General features: G+C 54.8%; 3 protein-coding genes across 4 annotated transcripts; all 3 read left to right on the forward strand.

Annotated features, from left to right (window-relative positions):
• Positions 1-6,938: 6,938 nt before the first annotated feature.
• Positions 6,939-10,832, forward strand: LOC128810480 (C-type lectin domain family 2 member D-like). Of its 2 annotated transcripts, none has more exons than XM_053983338.1 (6): positions 6,939-7,071; positions 7,584-7,975; positions 8,355-8,453; positions 8,559-8,734; positions 8,935-9,035; positions 9,126-10,832. In XM_053983338.1, exons 2-6 carry the CDS (start codon positions 7,651-7,653, stop codon positions 9,238-9,240), a joined length of 816 nt encoding a protein of 271 aa, XP_053839313.1. In that variant the 5' UTR covers positions 6,939-7,071; positions 7,584-7,650; the 3' UTR covers positions 9,241-10,832. The 2 variants fall into 2 exon arrangements, with proteins under 2 accessions (XP_053839313.1, XP_053839312.1); XM_053983337.1 differs by having other exon boundaries at positions 6,944-7,071; positions 8,556-8,734.
• A 1,701-nt stretch (positions 10,833-12,533) lies between these two features.
• Positions 12,534-14,921, forward strand: LOC128810482 (C-type lectin domain family 2 member B-like). Its single transcript, XM_053983340.1, has 5 exons — positions 12,534-12,606; positions 13,233-13,331; positions 13,434-13,612; positions 13,813-13,913; positions 14,004-14,921. The coding sequence occupies exons 1-5, from the start codon at positions 12,558-12,560 to the stop codon at positions 14,116-14,118; spliced, it is 543 nt and encodes a 180-aa protein (XP_053839315.1). The 5' UTR covers positions 12,534-12,557; the 3' UTR covers positions 14,119-14,921.
• Positions 14,922-17,632: 2,711 nt separating this feature from the next.
• On the forward strand, positions 17,633-20,133 carry LOC128810427 (C-type lectin domain family 2 member H-like). Its single transcript, XM_053983232.1, has 5 exons — positions 17,633-17,709; positions 19,105-19,202; positions 19,305-19,483; positions 19,684-19,784; positions 19,875-20,133. Exons 1-5 carry the CDS (start codon positions 17,633-17,635, stop codon positions 19,987-19,989), a joined length of 570 nt encoding a protein of 189 aa, XP_053839207.1. The 3' UTR covers positions 19,990-20,133.
• Positions 20,134-22,483: the final 2,350 nt, after the last annotated feature.

Consider the following 22,483-nt stretch of genomic DNA (forward strand, 5'->3'; position numbering starts at 1 on the left):
AGATCCAGCTGAGAGAAACCTGGGGAAACTCCAGTTATGGGTTTCCCATATGTGGAGTCTTCACTTGGTCTTCCGGTGGTCTTTATGGACAAATGCCCCATATTTAGCTTGAAAAACATCCTTCTCTTTAGTATTTTCATTTAGCTTTTATAGAATCATAGAATGGTTTGAGGTGAAAGGGACCTTAAAGACCATTCTCTCTCAACCCCCTGGCATGGGCAGAGAAGCCCATGGCTCAGAGAAGCTGTGGCTGTCCCTGGATCCCTGGAAGTGTCCAAGGCCAGGCTGAGTGGGGCTTGGAGCACCCTGAGATAGAGGAAAGTGTCCCTGCCCATGGCAGGGGGCTGGAACTGGATGATTTTTAAGGTTCCTTCCAACACACACCATGTTATGGCTCTGGGGGATTTGTGCTCTGCAGTGCAATCTGAGAGCAAAGAACACTTTTCAGAGAATGAAACTCCTGCTGAACACAGAAGTTTCAGTTCTTTATCCAGTGTGAGGGAAAAGGAAGTGTTTCAGAGTGAGATGGTTGTGGAGGGTCTAAGCCCTGAAGGTAAGGTCCCAGAATGTTTGCTGGCTGCAGCTCAATACAATACCTGGAGAGGAAAGGCAAACAGAAATAGTCTGTGAAAAAAAAAGCTGCTGATAAGGAGGCCTCAAAGTGGAACTGAACTTTGGCAGGTTGGTTGTTTAGGCTTGGCTGCCAAGACTTTCCAGGATTAGGATGTGGAAAACTGGGAGCAAACCTGGTTCTTCTTTCTCCAAACCTGCTTCTTCCTTCTGTTACTGAGAGAATCTGTGAAAAAGAATAAAGCAGAAGAACCCAAAGAGAGTTCTAAAACTTTGTGAAACATTCTTCTCAAATCCATCTGGGGTTGCCATGCTCTTGGAAAGGTGCCTTGTGGAACTTTGGACACGTGTAGACAGATGGTCCCAAAACCAGTGCTGCTGGAATCCTGGGTGCTCTGCCAGCCCCTCGTGTATCACCCAAGGGAAATGTGATCTCCCACTTCTGTCCAGTGAAGGGACCTGGCTGCTGGATCACTATGGGGGATCCTGGCTGCAGAACCTGGTGTGGCAGCTCTGAAACCCATGGGCAGAGCAGGGGCAGTCAGTGTGACCGGGTCACCATGCCCAGGTCAGAGAGGCACGCAGGGACCTTGCCACCAAGCTGTGACATCAGGGTGGACTTTGGCAAAGGGTGGCCAGGCTGCACTCGCCTGGGGCTGCTGCATCAAAGCCCGCAAACCTTCATTTCCTTCTCTTCTAAATGACCTTCAGCTCCAAAAGTCCCCCCTACCCCCAGCATCTTTTCCTGCCTTGTCACCTCCCTTTTTGCCATTGCAGTGGTAGGGAAAGCCCTAACTCTACCAACAAGTTCTATCAATCCTTCTCTCTAAGAGAAAAACTGAAGGGAAGTGAGCAGTTCCCACATGATTTTACTGGTGGCATTCAAAAGTCTCCAAAATTCCTGACCAGAGAGATTTCCTGGGGCTGTGTGGTTCAAGAGGCCTCAGGTGTGTCCAATGAGCACCTGAGGGCCCTAATGAGCTTTAATGACCCTAATGAGCCCCACCTGCTGTCTCCACCCACGCCCATGGGCTGGGAGCCTATTTAAGCTCAGCCTTGGAGTTGGATAGGCTTTTTAGGTTCTGTTACAGTCTTGGTTTCTGCTCTGTTTCTGCTGGTTCTGGATGGACCCTTCTCTGTGCCCTTGCTGCCCTGGAGAGTGTTGATGGAGATTTTTGTGTGTACCCAGCCTCAAATCCTTCTGGAGAGACCCTTCTGGTGAGGGCACTGCCAGTACTGCGCCATCCCAGCTCATCTGCCTGCACTGTGTGCCACTGTGGATCATCCAAGGAGCTGTTACTATTCCCAAAACATCTGCCTCTTCCTCCTGCTTGTCCTTGGCACACGGCTCTGAGGTGGGTGGGATGGGTTCTGTGACTCTCCACTGTGCAATAGTTTTTGCTGGGGAGTATTTTGAGCACTTGAGGTCTGCCCTTAGAACTCATCACATAAATGTCGTGAGACAAGGGGAGCAAGGCTGTGCAGATATCCTGGTTTTCCTACAAGACCAGCACCATAGGAGATGATTTCTATTCCTGCAAAGCAGCCAATCACCTGCCCTATGAGCAAGGGAAGTGTATGACTGGTGCTCTTGTTAACTGGCTAAAAACCAGACAATTCTAAGAAAAAAGAAGATCAATTCCGCTCAGTTAATTTTGAGGTTTGAATGGTTTGGAGCTATATAAATATATATTTATAGGCCTGGTTTTGGACCAGACATACGTATGTGTATGTGTGTGTACATATATATATACACATATATGTATGTATTTTTTAAGCCAGCTCACCTGAGCTGGGTCTGTAAGGCAGAAATGCCCCCTTTCCCACCTGTGTTTTTTTTGGCAGTTGTTTAGCAATTTCCTATGCAAGCACATACCTGTGGATTTTGTGGAGGAAAACAGTCCACACTGGGGATGAGGCTGTGGTGAGATGTATATAAAAAGAGCTGCTCCCCACCAGCCCCGTGGAGAGGCTTGTGAGCCCCCCACTTGCAAGGAGTTGTCTGTGTGCTTTGTCTTTTGTTGTCTGGAGGTTGCCAGGCTGCACTTTCCAGGACAGCCTTCTTTTTGTCCTCCTTTTCCTTTATTTTTTTGCCTTCCCTCTGCCTGAAACAAGCTCTGGAAAAGCCCCTGGCTTGGCTGGCTCCCTACAAGCTGTTTGGTTACTCAAGAGATTGGGTTGGGGAAAGGGAGAAAGTCTGAGCAGAGCAAAGTGGTAGGGGCTGGGTTTGCATCTCAATCTGAGGCATCTCAAAGCCTGATAAGTGAAAAAAGACTTTGCTGTGTTAATGCACAATTATATTTTTGAGCAATTTTTGGAAAATAGGGCTGGAATCAACCTGGGGATGTTGTCTGGCCCAGTTGCTGGTGCCTGGCTTTGCCATGAGGAATGGAAGCCTGACCTCTTTGCAGAGAGCTGCTGTTGACAGAGATTTCTCAGATTCTATAGTGAATTTATCCCAGTAGTTTGCTGCTATAAAGAAGTCTCCTCTTTCTACAGTTTCCCTCTATTACCTTTAAACCCAGCCCCAGCTGTATTAGAATTTAGTCCCAGCCTTTTCTTTCCTCCTCCCTTCTCCTCCCTTCTTTTCTCGTTTCTGTTTGAATTTGAAGAGGCCTCAGCTGCCTCTGTATTTCCTTCCTCTCTCACCTTCCAGGTCCTGTTTCCCAAACCTTGTTCTTTCCTTAGAAAACCCTTGATAACCCGTTCCCCATCTAAGGCTTTCTTGTATCCTTGTTTTTCTACCTTCAGACTGCTGTGGGTGAAGGTCTGCCTTTGAGGAGCACCCGCTGCTCCCTCTGCTCCAGAAACCAGCCTTGCAGTTCTCCCAATCTCCTGCTGCTGAGGGCTTCCTTAGGCTCTTGCTGAGATGAAAAATATCCTGGAAGCTTTTCCTTTCTTGAGATTAGAACGGTTTCTACAAGTCCTTGAGATGTGGCCATGATGGTTAAACACCCAGTGTGCAAAGGAACAGTTCTTGCCCCCACTCCATGCTCTGTCCTCTCCCTTACTTTGTCATCTCAATAACTGCTAAGGAAACCTTTCTAATCTTGTCAATTGGCAATGACACTGCTCTTTAATTCAGTTTTAAAACAGGTTTTAAAGTCAGGCTCTGCCCAGGCTATTGATTTGCATTTTTAATGAAGCTGTTGGCTGCTTTAAAGCCTTTCTCCAAGGCTCAAAGAACAACCCTGGCAGGGAGGGAAGGAGCGCTGTGCACTCCTTGTTTAGAAACCGAGTGCATTAAACCAGGTTCCTTTAAAAGCCATCTTCACTAAGTGAAATTGAGGCACTGGAATCACTTTGGGAAATGGTCCATTTAGGACAGACCCACACTGCCAGAAGCTGTTTGTCTGATGGTCAATGCATGCTCTGATCTGAGGGCAGGGCCAGCCCCTCCAGAAATGCATGAGCCAAACGCAGCAAGGAGAGGAAAAGACACGAGTTGAGTTTAGAGAGCTGGACAGAGAAATCCCACAGATGTGCCTGGAGCATGGCCCTCCCCAGCAGCTTTTCTTACAGTTAAATGTTAAAAAACCTAAAAGCTGATGCTCAGTACTTTGGGATCTGCCTTGTAACTGCAGAGGGGATGAGCTCCCTGACTGGACCTCAGGCAGTGAAGTGCCACAAGCCTGCAGCCAGATTGCTTCTCCTTCAGCTTAAATTCAATGGAATTTTACTTGTGGGTTTTTTTTCTTTTTTTTTCCTTTTTTTTTTTTTTTTCTTTTTTTTTTTTTTAGTATTTTAGAGACGCTACAGTTGAAAGAAGAGAACAGAAATAGGCAGGAGCACCACTGGCACAGTAACGGATATTTTACTCTTCCTCTTTTCCTTTTAAAAGTATATGTAGATAACATGAACTTTTAAACTCTGTGGTTTGGGGCAAACACCCTTTTTTCCCTTTCTTTGGAAGAGATATGCCAGTCCTGAGACCCTGGGCCAATGCTCATTGCGTTTTATTTATGTTTTTACAATTAAACAAGGGGCTGATAAGATGGACAAGGAAGATACAACTCAGGAGCTCACCAGGCAGCAGCCTCCAAACTCTTTGGGTGATGCAAAGAGCAGTAGGGTGTGAAGACTGCTTTCCTGTGCAGGATTAATCCATGATAACATGCTCACTGACACAAAAGTCACTTCTTAGAAGCCACTTGTTATTTCCCGAAGTGCAGGAGCTGGAGTGTTTGACAAAGCCTGGGCAGAACAATGAAGAATATTCCTGTCAGATTTCTCCTTCTCCTCTTGTGCCAGCAGGAGAAACCCGTCCTCTTCAAGGGTTTTGTTCCTCTGTGACAGTGTGTCGTCCAGAGATAAAGCAGTACCAGGAGCATTAATTCTTTAATCGGCACTGCCCCCTCAGGCGTGTGAGCTCTCAGCAGTGTGCTGGGAAGTGGGGCCGGTCCAGTTTCGGGCATGCGGACTCGGAGCTTGAACGTTTTGGAGTTAACACCGGAGACTCAGCTCCCTCTGTGGTCAAAGAGGGGAGACACCTTCCTCTCCAGGGAATGCTTTTCCCAGTCGGGATTTCTCTCCCAACAGCTCAAGTCTTGCCGCTTCAAGAGCAGACCACGCAGTGCCCCCAGTGCTTTGCCACTGGGAGCACTGGAAGAGACCCTGGGAACACTGGGAGGGAACTGGGAGCACAGGGAATGCCAGGAGGGAACTGGGAAGGAGAGTGGAAGCACCGGGGGGGAACAAGAAGGAGCACTAGCAGGGATATCAGGAGCTCTGGGAAGGAATAGTGCTCCCAGTTCCTGCTCAGTGCTCTCACCATCCCTCCCGCTGCTTGCCAGGAAGAGGGAACTGGGAGGGAATTCCTCAGCGCTCTGCAACGTGCAGCAGCCCCAGGTGTGACCAGGGAGGAGGGGAGGTGCCCCCAGTCCCTCCCCAGTGCCCCAATAAAAGGGGGGTTACAAGAAGGAAAGGAATTTAAATTGAGGAGGGGAAACATTTCTGTAGTTGTGCTTGAACTGGGGAGGATCCCCATTCACCTATGATTTGAAGGGGCTCAACTGAAGGAAAACACACCTTTTCCATGATTTTTGGTGTCTTACAAGGCAGGCAATCACTGCTTTCCATTATTTTCATGTTTGAATGGAAGGAGAATACCTCTGTGGTGCTGTTCCACGGGTTTGAATTGAGGGAAAAGAGCCCCATTTTCATCATCTTAAGATTCCAACTGAGGGCAAACATGGCTGTCTCTGGTCTTAAAGGGCATCCCTTGAGAGGAGCCTCTTTATGTGCCATTGTAAGAGTTCCATCGAGGGGGACCCTCCATTTGAAGGGACCTTCACAGAGGAAAAAGATGTCTAAAAGCCCCAGAATGGTCTTTGTTGAGGGAAATTGAATAGGGAAACTGCATTTCCCTGCATTTTAGGAGGCTAAATTGAGGAAAAATCCCCCTTGAGTCACTTTTCATTCGGGATTATATTGGGGGGAGGCCCTCCTTATGCATCGTTTAGGGATCTAAATCGAGAGGGAACCTCCGTTCTCCCCTTGATTCGAGGCTTTGAAATGGCCACAAGAGGCGGTTTACCCTTGGTTTAAGCCATTAAGAAACTGAACTAGAAGGGTAGCGGTGGGCTGGCGCTGCCGGTCGGACTCAGTCCATCCCTCGCACTGCAAAGGCCGCCAGGCACCGAGCGATGCCGCCGGACGCCCGGCACTGCCTGCGCCGCGCCCGCCGCATCCAGCGGGGCTGGAAGCTCCACGGAGCAGCTGAGCGCCTGCTCCGCGCTCGGCCCTCCGAGCCCGGCACGGAGCGTGGGCTCGGGACACATGCCCATGGTGGGGGCAGAGCCGCTGCTCGGGGCCCGGGGGATCCTTCATCCCCCGAGGGCAGCTGCGAGAGGCCGAGGGCAAAGTCCTGCTTCCGAGGCTGGAACCCCTGCTGCTTCACCTCTCGTTCTCTTGCGATGATCTGTTCGAGAATAAATTCCAAGAACTGCCCCCAGCCGTGTCTCTTATCCCGGTGACCGGTGAGTGATCTCCCCCTGGCCTTTTCCCGATCCTCGAGCCTTTCCTGCTGGGTTCTATGGCCTGCCCAGGGGCAGGAGGAGAGGCACAGAGCGCTTTTGCTGGCCCCGGCACCTGGCCCGGTCCGGCCCAGCCCAGGAATCCCTGCGGTAATTCACTGTGGAGAGCCCCAGAAGCGACTTCCCCGGGGCTGCGGTTCTCCACCAGCTTTTCCGGCGCGCCGCCCTTTCCCATAGCGCGGCTTTCCCGGCGCAGGAGCGTTCGCGCCGGAAGTCGCGGGGCTCACGCGAGCACCTGGCCTGGCCTCACCGCTCTCTCCTCCCCCTGCTCGCCGCCTGCTCGCCGCCACAGGCGGCGCTCCCGCCGCCTGACGGGTGAAAACGCCCAGAACCCCTGCCACGCCTCCGTCGGCTTTAAAGTGCGGCAGCAGCGGCCGTGCCAGCTGAGTCTGGCCGGGATCGGAGCGGCGGCGGCGCCCGGAGCCCGGCGAGGCGGCGGCGGAGCTCGGAGGTGGCTCCAGCCCAGGTGGGACCCGCGGTCGGTTGTGCCCCAGCTCGGGGCTCGCTGTGGGCGGAGTGGCCGCGCTGAGGGGCAGGGGGGTTCTGGCGAGTTCCCGGTGCCGGGTTCCCCCGTTCGCAGGCAGGGAGCCGAAGCGGCTGTGCCGGCGCTCGGTGTCCCCGGGCTCCGAGCCGCCGGGGCAGGGAATGCGGGGGACAATCGTGAGCCCCCGGGGCTGCTGGTTCTTGCTCCTCGGCAGGCGGACTCCGAGCCGCAGCTGCCCTGCGCCGGCAGCATCCGGCAGCTGCCAGGCGCTCTCAGCGCCTGTCCCGGCACGGAGCTGGGCTGCAGCGGCTGCAGAGCCACAGGGGCCGGGGCTGCGGCGACCGCAGAGCTCCCGGAGGCTGCGCTTGTCCCCGCAGCTGCTGCCGCACCTCTGGGCAGCGGGGACAGCGCAGCCAGAGCTGGCACCGCCCTGCTGAGCCTCGGTGTCCCGCAGGGCCGGGACCAGCAGTGACCTCTCACCGTGTCCCTTTCAGGGTGCCATCACCGCGGGTGTAAAGCTGTTCCCGAGGCGATCTCCGAAAGGATTTGTCAGCACTCCTGATGGGTCGGGCGGAAGGTGCTGTTAGATCCCGCTCGACGGAGTCTGGCTGTGACCTGGAAGAGAGTGAATTCTGCTCCACTCATGGAGTTGTGAAGGAGCGCCTGCATCCCCAGGAGGGACTAGCAGCCATGATTACACACTTGCCTGGAGCACAAGAAGCCACTTGGTATAAGCACAGGGATGCTACTTGTGAGTGTGCAGGGAGTGAAGATGTGGAAAATGGATTCTGCACCAGTGGGGGGAGTGTGAGGGTGCCCCTGGATCCCCAGGGCACATCAGCAACCGGCAATGAACACAAGAGGAAAATATTCAGAAGATTCCCGGGTGAGTGCAGGACCACCCCTGTGGCCTATAGGGAAGGGACAGTGTCACCTGCCGAGGCCAGGGCTGGCAGGTGTGTGGCTGTTTCCCGGTGTCTGGAAGAGGCCTGGTGCTCTGCTGGGCCCCATCAGTGGCTGGAAGCAAGAGCCCCAGCTGCCGCCAAGCCTGTGCAGTTCTGCTGCTGCAGCTTGTCCCCACAGCTGTGTCCCTGGCTGTCCATACAGCTGTGTGCCTGGCTGTGCCCAGGCTCTTGGCTCTCTGGCTGCCAGCTGAGTGAGGGGCACACTGGCTGAGGGGTCCCTCCTGTGCTCCCTGGGTACGGGGTGAGCAGATTCCAGGGCCGGGTCTGGTTCTCGCAGCCAGCAGCTCTTTCCTGTTCCAGGTAAATGGTTCAGGTGCCATCCCGTGCTCGTGGTGGTGCTGATTCTGCTGCTCCTGGTGCTGGTGCTGGCTTTGGGGGTGGCCTTGGCTGTGCAGTCAGGTAAGGGAGGGGCAGCAGGCTGGGCCCAGCCCCTCGGGGCAGAGCGGGGTCCCTGCTCCCTGCAGAGGGGAATCCTCAGACCTTCTCCTCTTCCCCCTCCAGCAGCACAGCTTCCACTTACACCTGCGACTCCGCTGTTGGTTCTGGGCTGTCCCCGTGGCTGGGTTGGGTACAATGGAGTCTGCTACTACTTCTCAAGGGATTACGGCACCTGGGAGCAGGGTCAGGAACGGTGCTCTGAGCTCGGAGCCTCCCTGGCCATTCTCAAGGATGAGGAAATGGTGAGTGAGGGGCTGTGGGCAGTGTGGGGTGGCTGAGGGGAGCCTGGGGGTGCTCCTGGGCCGGGCTGGGTGCTGGTAGGGCTGGGGGTGCAGCCCTGTGCCGGGGCCTTGCAGGGAACGAGCCCCAGCATGCGGGGGCAGCCCCGGGCCCGTGTCCCCCCGAGGGGCCCGGGCAACTCCCACTCCTCTCTCCATGGCAGGATTTGCTCTTCCGCCTCCGCGGGAACGTCGATTACTGGCTCGGGCTGCGCAGATGGGGCGAGCGCCTGCACTGGGGGGACGGCAGCAGCTACAGCTCCTCGTGAGTGCCAGGGAGCCGGGCAGGGCCTGGGGGGACAGGGGCACAAGGTGTTCCCCTGGGAACCAGCGCTGTCTCTGCTCCTCCCTGCAGGGTTCCTGTCCTGGGCAATTCCGAGTGTGTGTACCTGGCTGACCGTAAATTCAGGAGTGAGATGTGCTCAAATGAGCGGCCGTATGTCTGCAGCAAGGCCCAAGCTGCCCTGTAACAGGGGCTGGAGAAAGGACCTTGTCCACGCTGGGCAGTGCCAGCCTCGTCTGTTAGCCCGGCACAGGGCTGTCCTTCCTCAGGTGTACCTGTGTTCATACCGAAATGCGAAAGTCTTTAACAGTATAAGTTATTTATAACATTATGTATCGAGCTCCTTTGGGAAATCTGAATCTGCCTGTGCTCTTGGTGTTCATTACAAGCTAGCAGTCATATGACAGTTCTGGACTGCCTTTGGCAGAGGAAGAAGAGCAGCAGACCCGTGCTGAACAGGGATCCCACTTTTGGCGTCCGGCTTTGAAGAAGCCAGACTGTGAAGAAGGATCTGTCAGCTGCTGGCTCTCTCTCTCTGCTTTGGAGGAGGATGGTCAGAGCTGCTGCTTGGGGAAGGGAATTTGATGCCACGGCCATAACCGAGCCGAGAGCTGCTTCCTCCGCTGTGGAATGAGCCGCTGTGCCCAGAACTGCACGCGAGGGGAAAGTGCCTGCGGCCGAGCGGGACCCGGGCTGGGTTTGTGTCTGCTCGGGGCAGGGCTGCGCTGCGGGGGTTTGTGTGCCTGGGACAGAGCGGTAAAGAGCTGCTGTTCTATTCTCATAGCTGTGCCTGAGAGACCCTTCACTTCTAAATTATAATAATTCTGAGCACGGGGGTTTACATTTTCCACTGCAAGGGAGGCTCCTGCCTTCCTTAGGAGACCCCTGCCTTTCAAACCAAAACACCCCCATCTCTCTCTGCTACTGTGTGGGGAAAAGGGAGGGAGGGAATCGGGGATAAAGAGAAGCCCAGGAAGGAGAGTTCAGAAGGTGCATTTTTAGGATTTTGGGTACTTCTCATTCCCTTGCTCAGATTTGTTTGATAATTAATTCAATTAATTTCCCCAGTCCAGGCCTCATTCCCCAGTTACGCCCATGATGGGTGAGAGATCTCCCGCTGCCTTTATTGAGACCCTCGAGCCTTTCCTGCTGTGTTCTGTGGCCTGCCCAGGGGCAGGAGGAGAGGCACAGAGCGGTTTTGCTGGCTCTGGGCACCTGACCTGGCCCAGGCCAGCCCAAGAATCCCTGCCAGAATTCACTGCACCATTTCCCGGCCCCACGGTGGCTCCGGCTCCGCGGGCAGGAGGCTCCAGGAGTTCAGAGGGGGCAAAATGGGACGGAGGGAGAGGAGGCAGCTGGAGCCAGTAGGGGGAATGTCTTTGCTGTGTGCTGGCAGGGAGAGGAGGAGGGAGAAAGTGGTGCAAAGTAAAGGGGAGAGAAATAGGGACAAGGCTGGAGCAGTGGAAGGCAGCGGGGATGGCCATGGGGCAGGCGGGCATTTTGCTTTCCAGCTCTGTGGGAGGAAACCGAGAGCTGTCAAATCCATGCAGGAAAAGAGGGGAGTATCTCTCCATGCAGGTGGTGGAAATGCTGGCAATTGGGATTCATTTTATCTGCCTGAACTGCAAAGGCCGAGAGACCCCGAGCACCGCCAGTGTTGTGATGTGTCCTGCCCTGCCCCTGGCCTGGCTGCAGCCGCCTGCTGAGACGGGCCCTTGTCTCTAAAGGAGCTGCACCGAGGGATGGTGAGGTGCTGCTGCAATAGGATCAAGAGAATAAAATAAACAGAATCTAAGCTGCTTGGCTCTTCATAAATCTATGGGCCCAGATGGGAACAGAGCTGGTCCAGCACACAGCCCTGGGGGACACTGCTGGTGACTGTCCCCAGCTGGATGCAGCACCGCTCACCACCACTCTGGGCCGGCCATGCAGCCAGTTCTGAGCCCAGCACAGAGTGCTCCTGGCCCAGCCGTGGGCTGCAGCTTTTCCAGGATTGTGCTGTGGGAGACAGTGCCAAAAGCCTTGCTGGAGTCCAAACAGACACAGCCACAGCCTTTCCTGCATCCACCAGGAGGGTCACCTGGTCATGAAAGGAGACCAGGTTGGCCAAACACGCCATACCCCTCCTAAAGCCCTGCTGGCTGGGTCTGACACCCTGGCCATGCTGTAAGTGCTGCCTGATGAAATCAATATGAACTGCTCCATGACCTTACTGGGTACTGAGGTCAGGCTGACTGGCCTGTAATTACCAGGATCCTCCTTCCCACCCTTGTTGTGGTCACTTGATGTCACACTGGGCAGCTTCCAGCCATCTGGAACCTCACCTGTGAGCCAGGACTGCTGGTAAATGATGGAGAGCGGCTTCCCAAGCTCATCTGCCAGCTCTCTCATCCCCCTGGGGTGGATCCCTTCTGGGCACATAGATTTATGATCAGCCAAGCAGCTCAGCAGTTCTCTGACTGCCTCCTCCTGGAGAACAGGAGCCCATTCTGCTCCCTGACACCATCTACCAGCCCAGGAGGACACTGTTCCTGAGGACAAGCCATCCTCTCACTAAAGGCTGAGGCAAAGAAGGCGTTGAGCACCTCTGCCTTCTCCTCATCTGCACTTACTAAGTTCCCTCCTGCATCCAACAGTGAATAAAACTGACCTTACCCTTCCTTTTATCTTTAATATATTAGTAAAAACATTTTTTTTATTATCCTTTACAAAAGTTGCCAATTTAAATTCAAACTGAGCTTTGGCCTCCCTAATTTTTTTCCTACATACCCTAGCAGCCCCCTTAAATACTTCCTGAGAGACCTGACCCTCCTTCCAAAGCTGATACGTCCTCCTTTTATTCCTAAGTTCCTTCAAAACCTCATTGCCCATCCAGGCTGGACGTTTGCCTCATTGACTCGTCTTTGGGCACACAGGGACAGTCTGTTCCTGTGCCCTCAAGATCTCTGGTTTGAAGCATGCCACCTTTCCTGCACTCCTTTGCTTTTAAGGACTGCTTCTCAAAGAACTTCCTGAATAAGTCTCCGAAAGAGGCCGAAGTCTGCCCTCCGGAGGTCTAATATAAAAACTTTCTTGATGTTCCTCCTGATATCACCAAATATCGAGAACACTGTAATTTCATGATCACCACGGCCCAGGAGGCCTCCAACCAGCACATCTCCCTCCAGCGCACCTCCATTCACAAATCCCAGATCTAACAAAGTTGCTTCCCGGCAGGCTGACTCACCAGCTGCTATTTTTGAGGCCGGGCAGCACACCTCGCGGTGCCAGGGCTCCCGGCCAGGCTCCCGCCGCCGCCTCGGGCTCGCTGTCAGCGGCCATCCGGGCCGGGAGCCCACAGGGGGCTTCCCCGCGCGCCTGCTGCGCGCTCTGCCATTGGCTGCGTCCCCGGGCGCTGATTGGCCCAGACGGAAAAAGCCCTCCCCCGTCGGCTCAAAAAGGCGGCGGCAGCGGCGCCTCAGGCCAGTGTGAGCGGCGGGGCAGGCGTGCTGGTAGCGGAGTGGGATGGCAGCGCTGGAGCTGGGAGGCGGCTCCCGCCCAGGAGCGACCCGCGGTCGGTTGTGCCCCAGCTCGGGGCTCGCTGCGGGAGGAGGGGCCGCGCTGAGGGCAGGGGGGTTCTGGCGAGTTCCTTGTGCCGGGTTCCCCCGTGTCCCCCCTGCGCTGGGATCGCGGAGGGAGCGGCTGCCCGCGCTCTGCTCCTTGCCCGGATCGCTGGGGACGAGCCGGTGCCGCAGCAGCGATGGCACCGGGCTTGGGGCCGATGCTCGGGCGGGAGGTGTCCGTGCCCGGCTCGGGGCTGCCACGGGATGAACTTGAACGTGCCTCAGAGCCCAAAGCGCTGCACGTGCCGGGCGGGGCAGAAAGCGCCGCATCCCGCCTCCTGCGGGGGCGGAGCCGCCTTGGCTTCTTGCTCTGCTGAGTCCCACCAGCGGCTGGAAGCAAGAGCCCCAGCTGCCCCCAAGGCTGTGCAGTTCTGCTGCCAAGCCTGTGCCCACAGCTGTGTCCCTGGCTGTCCCCACAGCTGTGTGCCTGGCTGTGCCCAGGCTCTTGGCTCTCTGGCTGCCAGCTGAGTGAGGGGCACACTGGCTGCGGGGTCCCTCCTGTGCTCCCTGGGCACGGGGTGAGCAGATTCCAGGGCCGGGTCTGGTTCTCGCAGCCAGCAGCTCTTTCCTGTTCCAGGTAAATGGTTCAGGTGCCATCCCGTGCTCGTGGTGGTGCTGATTCTGCTGCTCCTGGTGCTGGTGCTGGCTTTGGGGGTGACCTTGGCTGTGCAGTCAGGTAAGGGAGGGGCAGCAGGCTGGGCCCAGCCCCCCGGGGCAGAGCGGGGTCCCTGCTCCCTGCAGAGGGGAATCCTCAGACCTTCTCCTCTTCCCCCTCCAGCAGCACAGCTTCCACTTACACCTGCGACTCCGCTGTTGGTTCTGGGCTGTCCCCGTGGCTGGGTTGGGTACAATGGAGTCTGCTACTACTTCTCAAGGGATTACAGCACCTGGGAGCAGGGTCAGGAACGGTGCTCTGAGCTCGGGGCCTCCCTGGCCATTCTCAAGGATGAGGAAATGGTGAGTGAGGGGCTGCGGGCAGTGAGGTTTGGCTGAGGGGAGCCTGGGGGTGCTCCTGGACTGGGCTGGGTGCTGGTAGGGCTGGGGGTGCAGCCCTGTGCCGGGGCCTTGCAGGGAAGGAGCCCCGGCGTGCGGGGGCAGCCCCGGGCCCGTGTCCCCCCGAGGGGCCGGGGCAGCTCCCACTCCTCTCTCCTTGGCAGGATTTGCTCTTCCGCCTCCGCGGGAACGTCGATTACTGGCTCGGGCTGCGCAGACGGGGCGAGCGCCTGCACTGGGGGGACGGCAGCAGCTACAGCTCCTCGTGAGTGCCAGGGAGCTGGGCAGGGCCTGGGGGGACAGAGGCACAAGGTGTTCCCCTGGGAACCAGCGCTGTCTCTGCTCCTCCCTGCAGGGTTCCTGTCCTGGGCAATTCCGAGTGTGTGTACCTGGCTGACCGTAAATTCAGGAGTGAGATGTGCTCAAATGAGCGGCCGTATGTCTGCAGCAAGGCCCAAGCTGCCCTGTGACAGGGGATGGAGAAAGGACCTTGTCCACACTGGGCAGTGCCAGCGTCGTCTGTTAGCCCGGCACAGGGCTGTCCTTCCTCAGGTGTACCTGTGTTCATACCGAAATGCAAAAGTCTTTAACAGTATAAGTTATTTATAACATTATGTATCGAGCTCCTTTGGGTAATCCGAATCTGCCTGTGTTCTTGGTGTTCATTACAAGCTAGCAGTCATATGACAGTTCTGGACTGCCTTTGGCAGAGGAAGAAGAGCAGCAGACACGTGCTGAACAGGGATCCCACTTTTGGCGTCAGGCTTTGAAGAAGCCAGACTGTCAAGAAGGATCTGTCAGCTGCTGGCTCTCTCTCTCTGCTTTGGAGGAGGATGGTCAGAGCTGCTGCTTGGGGAAGGGAATTTGATGCCACGGCCATAACCGAGCCGAGAGCTGCTTCCTCCGCTGTGGAATGAGCCGCTGTGCCCAGAACTGCACGTGAGGGGAAAGTGCCCGCGGCCGAGCGGGGCCGGGGCTGGGTTTGTGTCTGCTCGGGGCAGGGCTGCGCTGCGGGGGTTTGTGTGCCTGGGACAGAGCGGTAAAGAGCTGCTGTTCTATTCTCATATCTGTGCCTGAGAGACCCTTCACTTCTAAATTATAATAATTCTGAGCACGGGGGTTTACATTTTCCACTGCAAGGGAGGCTCCTGCCTTCCTTAGGAGACCCCTGCCTTTCAAACCAAAACACCCCCATCTCTCTCTGCTACTGTGTGGGGAAAAGGGAGGGAGGGAATCGGGGATAAAGAGAAGCCCAGGAAGGAGAGTTCAGAAGGTGCATTTTTAGGATTTTGGATACTTCTCATTCCCTTGCTCAGATTTGTTTGATAATTAATTCAATTAATTTCCCCAGTCCAGGCCTCATTCCCCAGTTACGCCCATGATGGGTGAGAGATCTCTCGCTGCCTTTATTGAGACCCTCGAGCCTTTCCTGCTGTGTTCTGTGGCCTGCCCAGGGGCAGGAGGAGAGGCACGGAGCGCTTTTGCTGGCCCTGGGCACCTGGCCTGGCCCAGGCCAGCCCAAGAGTCCCTGCCAGAATTCACTGCACCATTTCTGGCCCCATGGTGGCTCTGGCTCTGTGGGCAGGCGGCTCCAGGAGCTCAGAGGGGGCAAAATGGGACGGAGGGAGAGGAGGCAGCTGGAGCCAGTGGGGGAAATGTCTTTGCTGCGAGCTGGCAGGGAGAGTAGGAGGAGGGAGAAAGTGGTGCAAAGTAAAGGGGAGAGAAGAAGAGGGACAAGGCTGGAGCGGTGGAAGGCAGCGGGGATGGCCATGGGGCAGGCGGGCATTTTGCTTTCCAGCTCTGTGGGAGGAAACCGAGAGCTGTCAAATCCATGCAGGAAAAGAGGGGAGCAATAGCAGGTGGTGGAAATGGCTGGCAATTGGGATTCATTTTATCTGCCTGAACTGCAGAGGCTGACAGACCCCGAGCACCGGCAGTGTTGTGATGTGTCCTGCCCTGCCCCTGGCCTGGCTGCAGCCGCCTGCTGAGACGGGCCCTTGTCTCTAAAGGAGCTGTACCCAGGGACACTGAGGTGCTGTGGGAATAAGTTTGAGAGAATAAAATAAACAGAATAAAAAGCTGCACTACTTGGTCTCCCCTGCCTGCTAACATTAAAAGAGCTGTGCCAAGGCACCGTCAGAGCAGGGGTGCTGGTTAAAAGAGTCATGGGAAAGGCTGGGATATGTGAAGGGAATAATATTCAGAGAATGGTATAAAATATTCTAAAAATGCTGCACCAGTAGAGGCCCCTGCCAAAGTGTCACAAAAATACCTGTACCAAGGGACTGTGTGTCACGCAGGCCGTGGATGGGGCCTCCTCCGGTCGCTGAGTAGCTGATTGTAGGAACGCTCAGTAGGTGTGTTCCTTGTGTTTGTGAGTCACACAGAACTGGGGTGGGTCTTCCTCCTTCGCTGAAGGGCTGATTGTGGAAACGCTGAGCAGGCGTTCCTTGCATTTGTGAGACCCGCAGGAACAGGGTGGGGCTTTCTCCTTCGCTGAGTAGCCGATTGTGGGAACGCAGGTGCGTTCCTTGCGTTTGTGAGTCATGCAGATGGGGTGGGGCTTTCTCCTTAGCGGAGTAGCTGATTCTTGGAACGGAGGTGCGTTCCTTGCCTTTGAGTCACGCAGGACCGGGGTAGGGCTTTCTCCCTTGCTGAGTAGCACACTCATTAAAAGAGGCCTCTAGGGAGTGCGCCAAACAGGAACGGGCAAACAGGAACGGACCGTGGCATGTCTCTGAGGGCATGGCGTGGCAGTTTGCACGGGCAGGGCAAGCAGGCAGGGTTGCAGGTTTTCTTGCTAGTAAGGGTTGTTGTGTGTTGTATTGGCGATACCAATATTTCCTGCGGGAACACGCCCGGGCTTGCCCCGTTGCTGAGCTCAATGGCGGCAGCTGGGGTGGTTTAACCCCAGAGACACCCTTTGGCTCACCCAGAGGCTGCAGGCGGCTGCAAGCTTGCCAGAAACTCCAGCGAACGGTATTCCTCAGTGGAGAGACTTTGGGCTGTGGTGAAGGAAGGAGTCACTTCTGCCAGAGGGTTAAATCCAGAGTGTTTATTCCAGCTACGAGCTTCTGAATCCAGCAACAGCTCCAACAGAAGTCCCAACCGCATGGCCGGTGCCCGGTTTAATCCTGGGAGCAGGGGGGGAGGGCAGGGGCAGGGGATTAACCAACCAGGTGAGGGGAGATGGGTCCCAGGGAGAAAAAGGCACCTAGATTGCCCTATACTCCCTGGGGGGCAGGGGGAATCTTTTGAATCTGCCAATCACTCGAGGCCCTGTCTGGACTTCTTCCAAGATTGACAAGTAGGGCTCACAGCAGGGGTTGGAGTGGGGGAAAGGGGAAGGGCTTATACATCTAGGAGGGAGAAGACACACTGCAACAGTGTTGTTTGCGGTGTTTTGTTTGATTGGTTTGGGGTTTCTGTTAGTAATGGTTTTTACGCAATTGAAAACTGTAGTTAGTACAAGTGCGTGTAACCAGATGAAACCCTCCAAAAAGGACGTGCCTGTCCAGACCCATTCCTGTGCGGACTCTTTGAGCTTATCAGTGGTTTCAGGGGCGTTGTGGAGGAAAGAGACTTTTGGGTACTGGGTCAAGTGGTTGATAGGACAGGGGCACAGGTAGTCTTTTCCTCGGTCCCTCTGGTGGCTGAGAAAAATGGTGAAAGGAATAGGAGAGCTAACATTAGCAAGAAGTGGCTCAAGAGTTGGTGCCATTGGCAGAATTTTGGATTCTTTGGTCATGGGGCAACTTTTACGGCACCTGGCCTGCTGGAAGCAGATGGGCTCCCTCTCTCTGTTAAGGCCAGGAGGTTTGTAGCTCGTGAATTGGCAGAACCCGTTGAGAGGGCTTTGAACAAGGTTTGAAGGGGGAAGGGGATACAGCTGGGCTGTCTGGAATCAGGCCCAAGGGTGGTAAGCCTGAGTTAGGTGTGAAATCAGCAGCCCAGCTGAGGTGCATGTATACCAGTGCGCGCAGCATGGGCAACAAACAAGAAGAGCTGGAGGCTGTGGTGCAGCAGCAGAGCTATGATGTAATTGCCATCACAGAAACATGGTGGGATGACTCACATGGCTGGAGTGCTGCACTGGATGGCTACAAGCTCTTCAGGAGAGATGGGAAAGGGAGAAGAGGTGGAGGGGTGGCCCTTTATATTAGGGAGGCTTTTGATGCCATGGGTATTGAAACTAATGACGATGAAGCTGAATGGGTAAGAATTAAGGGGAAGGCCAACAAGGCTGACATCCTACCAGGAGTCTGTTATCGTCCAACCAACCAGGAAGATGAGGTGGAGAACTCATTCTATAAGCAGCTAGAGAATGTTTCAGGATCATCAGCCCTTGTTCTTGTAGGTGATTAGAACCTGCCAGACGTCTGCTGGGAACTTAACACAGCTGAAAAAAGGCAGTCATTTTTAGAGAGTGTGGAGGTCAACTTTTTGTCGCAGCAGGGTGAGCCCACCAGGAGAGGGACTATGTTAGATGTGTTGTTTGCAGATGGAGGTGGGCTGGTGGGACATGTGGTGGTTGGAGGCCGCTTAGAGCACAGTGGTCATGATTATAGAAGTCTCGCTATTTGGTGAAACCAAGAGGAACATCAATAAGACTTTTACAATGGACTTTCTGAGGGCAGACTTGGGCCTATTTAGGAGACTTATTCAGAGAGTTCCTTGGGAAGCAGCCCTTGAAAAGAAAGGAATGCAGGAAAGGTGGGCTTGTGTCCTAGACTGCAAGGCAAGATGTATTCTATTTGCCATCTGTTGGAGGTGTGGCAGTTATCTTCTCTTAATTGGGCAGTTTTCTTTATCTCCCCAACAAACCAATCCTCCCTCCGAGGAGACATTGGCTGTTAATGGGCTATTGAATGTCACTGCATGACTGATAAAAGTTACAGCATCCCATTGAGAGATGCTCTGCCCTGAGGGAGGAGCCAAGCATTCCTAACTGGATATAATCTGAGTATTTGGGACATTAGATTCAGCCTTTCCACTGAATTCTCAGTGGAACAACTGGGTCTTTTGACTGGACCTTCAGAGGAAGACTACACCCTTCTACAGGATCAGTGCTCCAAGAGAACCACAACTGCCACTCCAGGAAGACTGCAGCCATTCCCATTTAGACTGCTACCAACCCCCTGAGCAGGAGTGTCAGGTTGTATTGTGACTCTGTCCGTAGTGTTTCTTTTGAATTATTACATGTATTTTGCTTTTTTTGTCTTTTTTTTCAGAAAATGTAAAGAGCCCCAGCTGCCACCAAGGCTGTGCAGTTCTGCTGCTGCAGCCTGTCCCCAGAGCTGTGTCCCTGGCTGTGCCCAGGCTCTTGGCTCTCTGGCTGCCAGCTGAGTGAGGGGCACACTGGCTGAGGGGTCCCTCCTGTGCTCCCTGGGTACGGGGTGAGCAGATTCCAGGGCCGGGTCTGGTTCTCGCAGCCAGCAGCTCTTTCCTGTTCCAAGTAAATGGTTCAGGTGCCATCCCGTGCTCGCGGCGTTGCTGATTCTGCTGCTCCTGGTGCTGGTGCTGGCTTTGGGGGTGGCCTTGGCTGTGCAGTCAGGTAAGGGAGGGGCAGCAGGCTGGGCCCAGCCCCTCGAGGCAGAGCGGGGTCCCTGCTCCCTGCAGAGGGGAATCCTCAGACCTTCTCCTCTTCCCCCTCCAGCAGCACAGCTTCCACTTACACCTGCGACTCCGCTGTTGGTTCTGGGCTGTCCCCGTGGCTGGGTTGGGTACAATGGGGTCTGCTACTACTTGTCAAGGGATTACGGCACCTGGGAGCAGGGTCAGGAACGGTGCTCTGAGCTCGGGGCCTCCCTGGCCATTCTCAAGGATGAGGAAATGGTGAGTGAGGGGCTGTGGGCGGTGTGGGGTGGCTGAGGGGAGCCTGGGGGTGCTCCTGGGCCGGGCTGGGTGTTGGTAGGGCTGGGGGTGCAGCCCTGTGCCGGGGCCTTGCAGGGAAGGAGCCCCGGCGTGCGGGGGCAGCCCTGGGCCCGTGTCCCCCTGAGGGGCCCGGGCAACTCCCACTCCTCTCTCCTTGGCAGGATTTGCTCTTCCGCCTCCGCGGGAACGTCGATTACTGGCTCGGGCTGCGCAGACGGGGCGAGCGCCTGCACTGGGGGGACGGCAGCAGCTACAGCTCCTGGTGAGTGCCGGGGAGCCGGGCAGGGCCTGGAGGGACAGGGGCACAAGGTGTTCCCCTGGGAACCAGCGCTGTCTCTGCTCCTCCCTGCAGGGTTCCTGTCCTGGGCAATTCCGAGTGTGTGTACCTGGCTGACCGTAAATTCAGGAGTGAGATGTGCTCAAATGAGCGGCCGTATGTCTGCAGCAAGGCCCAAGCTGCCCTGTAACAGGGGCTGGAGGAAGGACCTTGTCCACACTGGGCAGTGCCAGAGTTGTCTGTTAGCCCAGCACAGGGCTGTCCTTCCTCAGCTGCACCTGTATTAATACCTAAAAGCGAAGACCATTAACAATATAAGTTATTTATAACATTATGTATCGAGCTCCTTTGGGAAATCTGAATCTGCCTGTGCTCTTGGTGTTCATTACAAGCTAGCAGTCATATGACAGTTCTGGACTGCCTTTGGCAGAGGAAGAAGAGCAGCAGACACGTGCTGAGCAGGGATCCCACTTTTGGCATCAGGCTTTGAAGAAGCCAGACTGTGAAGAAGGATCTGTCAGCTGCTGGCTCTCTCTCTCTGCTTTGGAGGAGGATGGTCAGAGCTGCTGCTTGGGGAAGGGAATTTGATGCCATGGCCATAACCGAGCCCAGAGCTGCTTCCTCCGCTGTGGAATGAGCTGCTGTGCCTGTATGGGAGGGGATCCTGGTCTCCCTTGGGAGGCAGCAACAGTTTACAAAAAGGTTGCCAATCACCTGCTGCTCTCCCCCCAAGAATGGCTGTCCGTCAATGTTTAGCATACTCCCCAGCTCCAGAAAGTTCAGTTATTCTGTTACCCCCACTGGCTCCTGTTAGAATACCACTCCTCCTCTGTACCCCGATTAGTTCTCTGTATGTCACCCCACTCTGTCTCCCCCCCTTTACCCGTTACGCATTGGCTGTTTTGTACCCTAACCACTCCTACTCCTTTGCCCTTAATACCCAGCCCCGCCTTCCCTCAGGGCTCCCGGGGCTGGCTCCCTTCCAGAGAGCTTGTGTCCCTTGTCTTGTCTCCTGCTCCTGTTCCTGCGACTCTCCTACAATAAAGCCTCTAGGAATACAGCTACTCCCGAGCCCTCTCGTCCTTACGGTGGAGCTATCTGGGTCCCGCCACATCCTCCCCGCGGACCGGTCATCCGAGGGTTTTCCCCCGGACTGGCTGGGCACCCGGGTGAAGCCCGGAGGACTTGTAATTTAATACATGCCCGGAACTGCACGCGAGGGGAAAGTGCCCGCGGCCGAGCAGGGCCGGGGCTGGGTTTGTGTCTGCTCGGGGCAGGGCTGCGCTGCGGGGGTTTGTGTGCCTGGGACAGAGCAGTAAAGAGCTGCTGTTCTATTCTCATAGCTGTGCCTGAGAGACCCTTCACTTCTAAATTATAATAATTCTGAGCACAGGGGTTTACATTTTCCACTGCAAGGGAGGCTCCTGCCTTTCAAAGCAAAACACCCCCATCCCTCTGTGCCACTGTGTGGGGAGGAGGGAGGGAGGGAATCGGGGATAAAGAGAAGCCCAGGAAGGAGAGTTCAGAAGGTGCATTTTTAGGATTTTGGGTACTTCTCATTTCCTTGCTCAGATTTGTTTGATAATTAATTCAATTAATTTCCCCAGTCCAGGCCTCATTCCCCAGTTACGCCCATGCTCGGTGAGAGATCTCCCGCTGCCTTTATTGAGACCCTCGAGCCTTTCCTGCTGTGTTCTGTGGCCTGCCCAGGGGCAGGAGGAGAGGCACAGAGCGCTTTTGCTGGCCCTGGGCACCTGACCTGGCCCAGGCCAGCCCAAGAATCCCTGCCAGAATTCACTGCACCATTTCCTGGCCCCACGGTGGCTCCGGCTCCACGGGCAGGCGGCTCCAGGAGTTCAGAGGGGGCAAAATGGGACAGAGGGAGAGGAGGCAGCTGGAGCCAGTGGGGGAAATATCTTTGCTGTGTGCTGGCAGGGAGAGGAGGAGGGAGAAAGTGGTGCAAAGTAAAGGGGAGAGAAGAAGGCTGGAGCGGTGGAAGGCAGCGGGGATGGCCATGGGGCAGGAGGGCATTTTGCTTTCCAGCTCTGTGGGAGGAAACCGAGAGCTGTCAAATCCATGCAGGAAAAGAGGGGAGCAATAGCAGGTGGTGGTGTAGCGGTTTTGGTTTGCTAATTTGGAGATTTTTTGCTTAATGTACAAAAATAGTGTGGTGGGTTTAGTGTTGGCTAATTACTAACGTATTTACTTTTTGTTGTGAGCTAGGATTAGGGGAAAGGTAAATACGTTTAAAACTTAAAAAGGCTATGAAGAAAAATTTAAGAACGGTAATTAAAAGAAAAAGTAAGAAGAATTAGAATAAAACTTTTAGAACACTTTTTTTTCCTTATAGCTTTTTACTGGTAATGGAAAGGTACAAAACTTAAAATTTTAATTAGCTTCCTACTTTTAAATAGGCTTTTTACAGATTACTTAGGGAGAGAAGTCTCTGTTGTTAACGTTATGGAGACTTCTCCACAAGGCAAAAAACACAGGTTTTTTATCGTTCTTAGTTTTTTTAGGAATAGTTGCTGCTTGGGAAAACTTGTAATTGTGAAGTCTCTCTTACTTTTTACAAGCTTTTTTACAGTTTGTTTATGGGCTATGTTAATTTATGGGATACTGTTTTAAAGATGAGTTGTTTAAAGGTAAAGGTTTTTATAATTTATTTTTGAAATTATTTTTAT

This window comes from Vidua macroura, chromosome 8 (genome assembly GCF_024509145.1).
Source record: "Vidua macroura isolate BioBank_ID:100142 chromosome 8, ASM2450914v1, whole genome shotgun sequence".
NCBI classification, from domain to species: domain Eukaryota; kingdom Metazoa; phylum Chordata; class Aves; order Passeriformes; family Viduidae; genus Vidua; species Vidua macroura.

Bases quoted from the DNA above. Each gene is read 5' to 3' on its own strand.
- LOC128810480 (XM_053983337.1), top strand. From the start codon at position 7,651: ATGGGTCGGGCGGAAGGTGCTGTTAGATCCCGCTCGACGGAGTCTGGC. The intron at 8,454-8,555 runs GTAAGGGAGGGG...TTCCCCCTCCAG, and splicing joins GGCCTTGGCTGTGCAGTCAG to CAGCACAGCTTCCACTTACA. The intron at 8,735-8,934 runs GTGAGTGAGGGG...TCTCCATGGCAG, and splicing joins TTCTCAAGGATGAGGAAATG to GATTTGCTCTTCCGCCTCCG.
- LOC128810482 (XM_053983340.1), top strand. From the start codon at position 12,558: ATGGCAGCGCTGGAGCTGGGAGGCGGCTCCCGCCCAGGAGCGACCCGC. The intron at 13,613-13,812 runs GTGAGTGAGGGG...TCTCCTTGGCAG, and splicing joins TTCTCAAGGATGAGGAAATG to GATTTGCTCTTCCGCCTCCG. The intron at 13,914-14,003 runs GTGAGTGCCAGG...TCCTCCCTGCAG, and splicing joins GGCAGCAGCTACAGCTCCTC to GGTTCCTGTCCTGGGCAATT.
- LOC128810427 (XM_053983232.1), top strand. From the start codon at position 17,633: ATGGGCAACAAACAAGAAGAGCTGGAGGCTGTGGTGCAGCAGCAGAGC. The intron at 17,710-19,104 runs GTGGGATGACTC...TCCTGTTCCAAG, and splicing joins ATTGCCATCACAGAAACATG to TAAATGGTTCAGGTGCCATC. The intron at 19,785-19,874 runs GTGAGTGCCGGG...TCCTCCCTGCAG, and splicing joins GGCAGCAGCTACAGCTCCTG to GGTTCCTGTCCTGGGCAATT.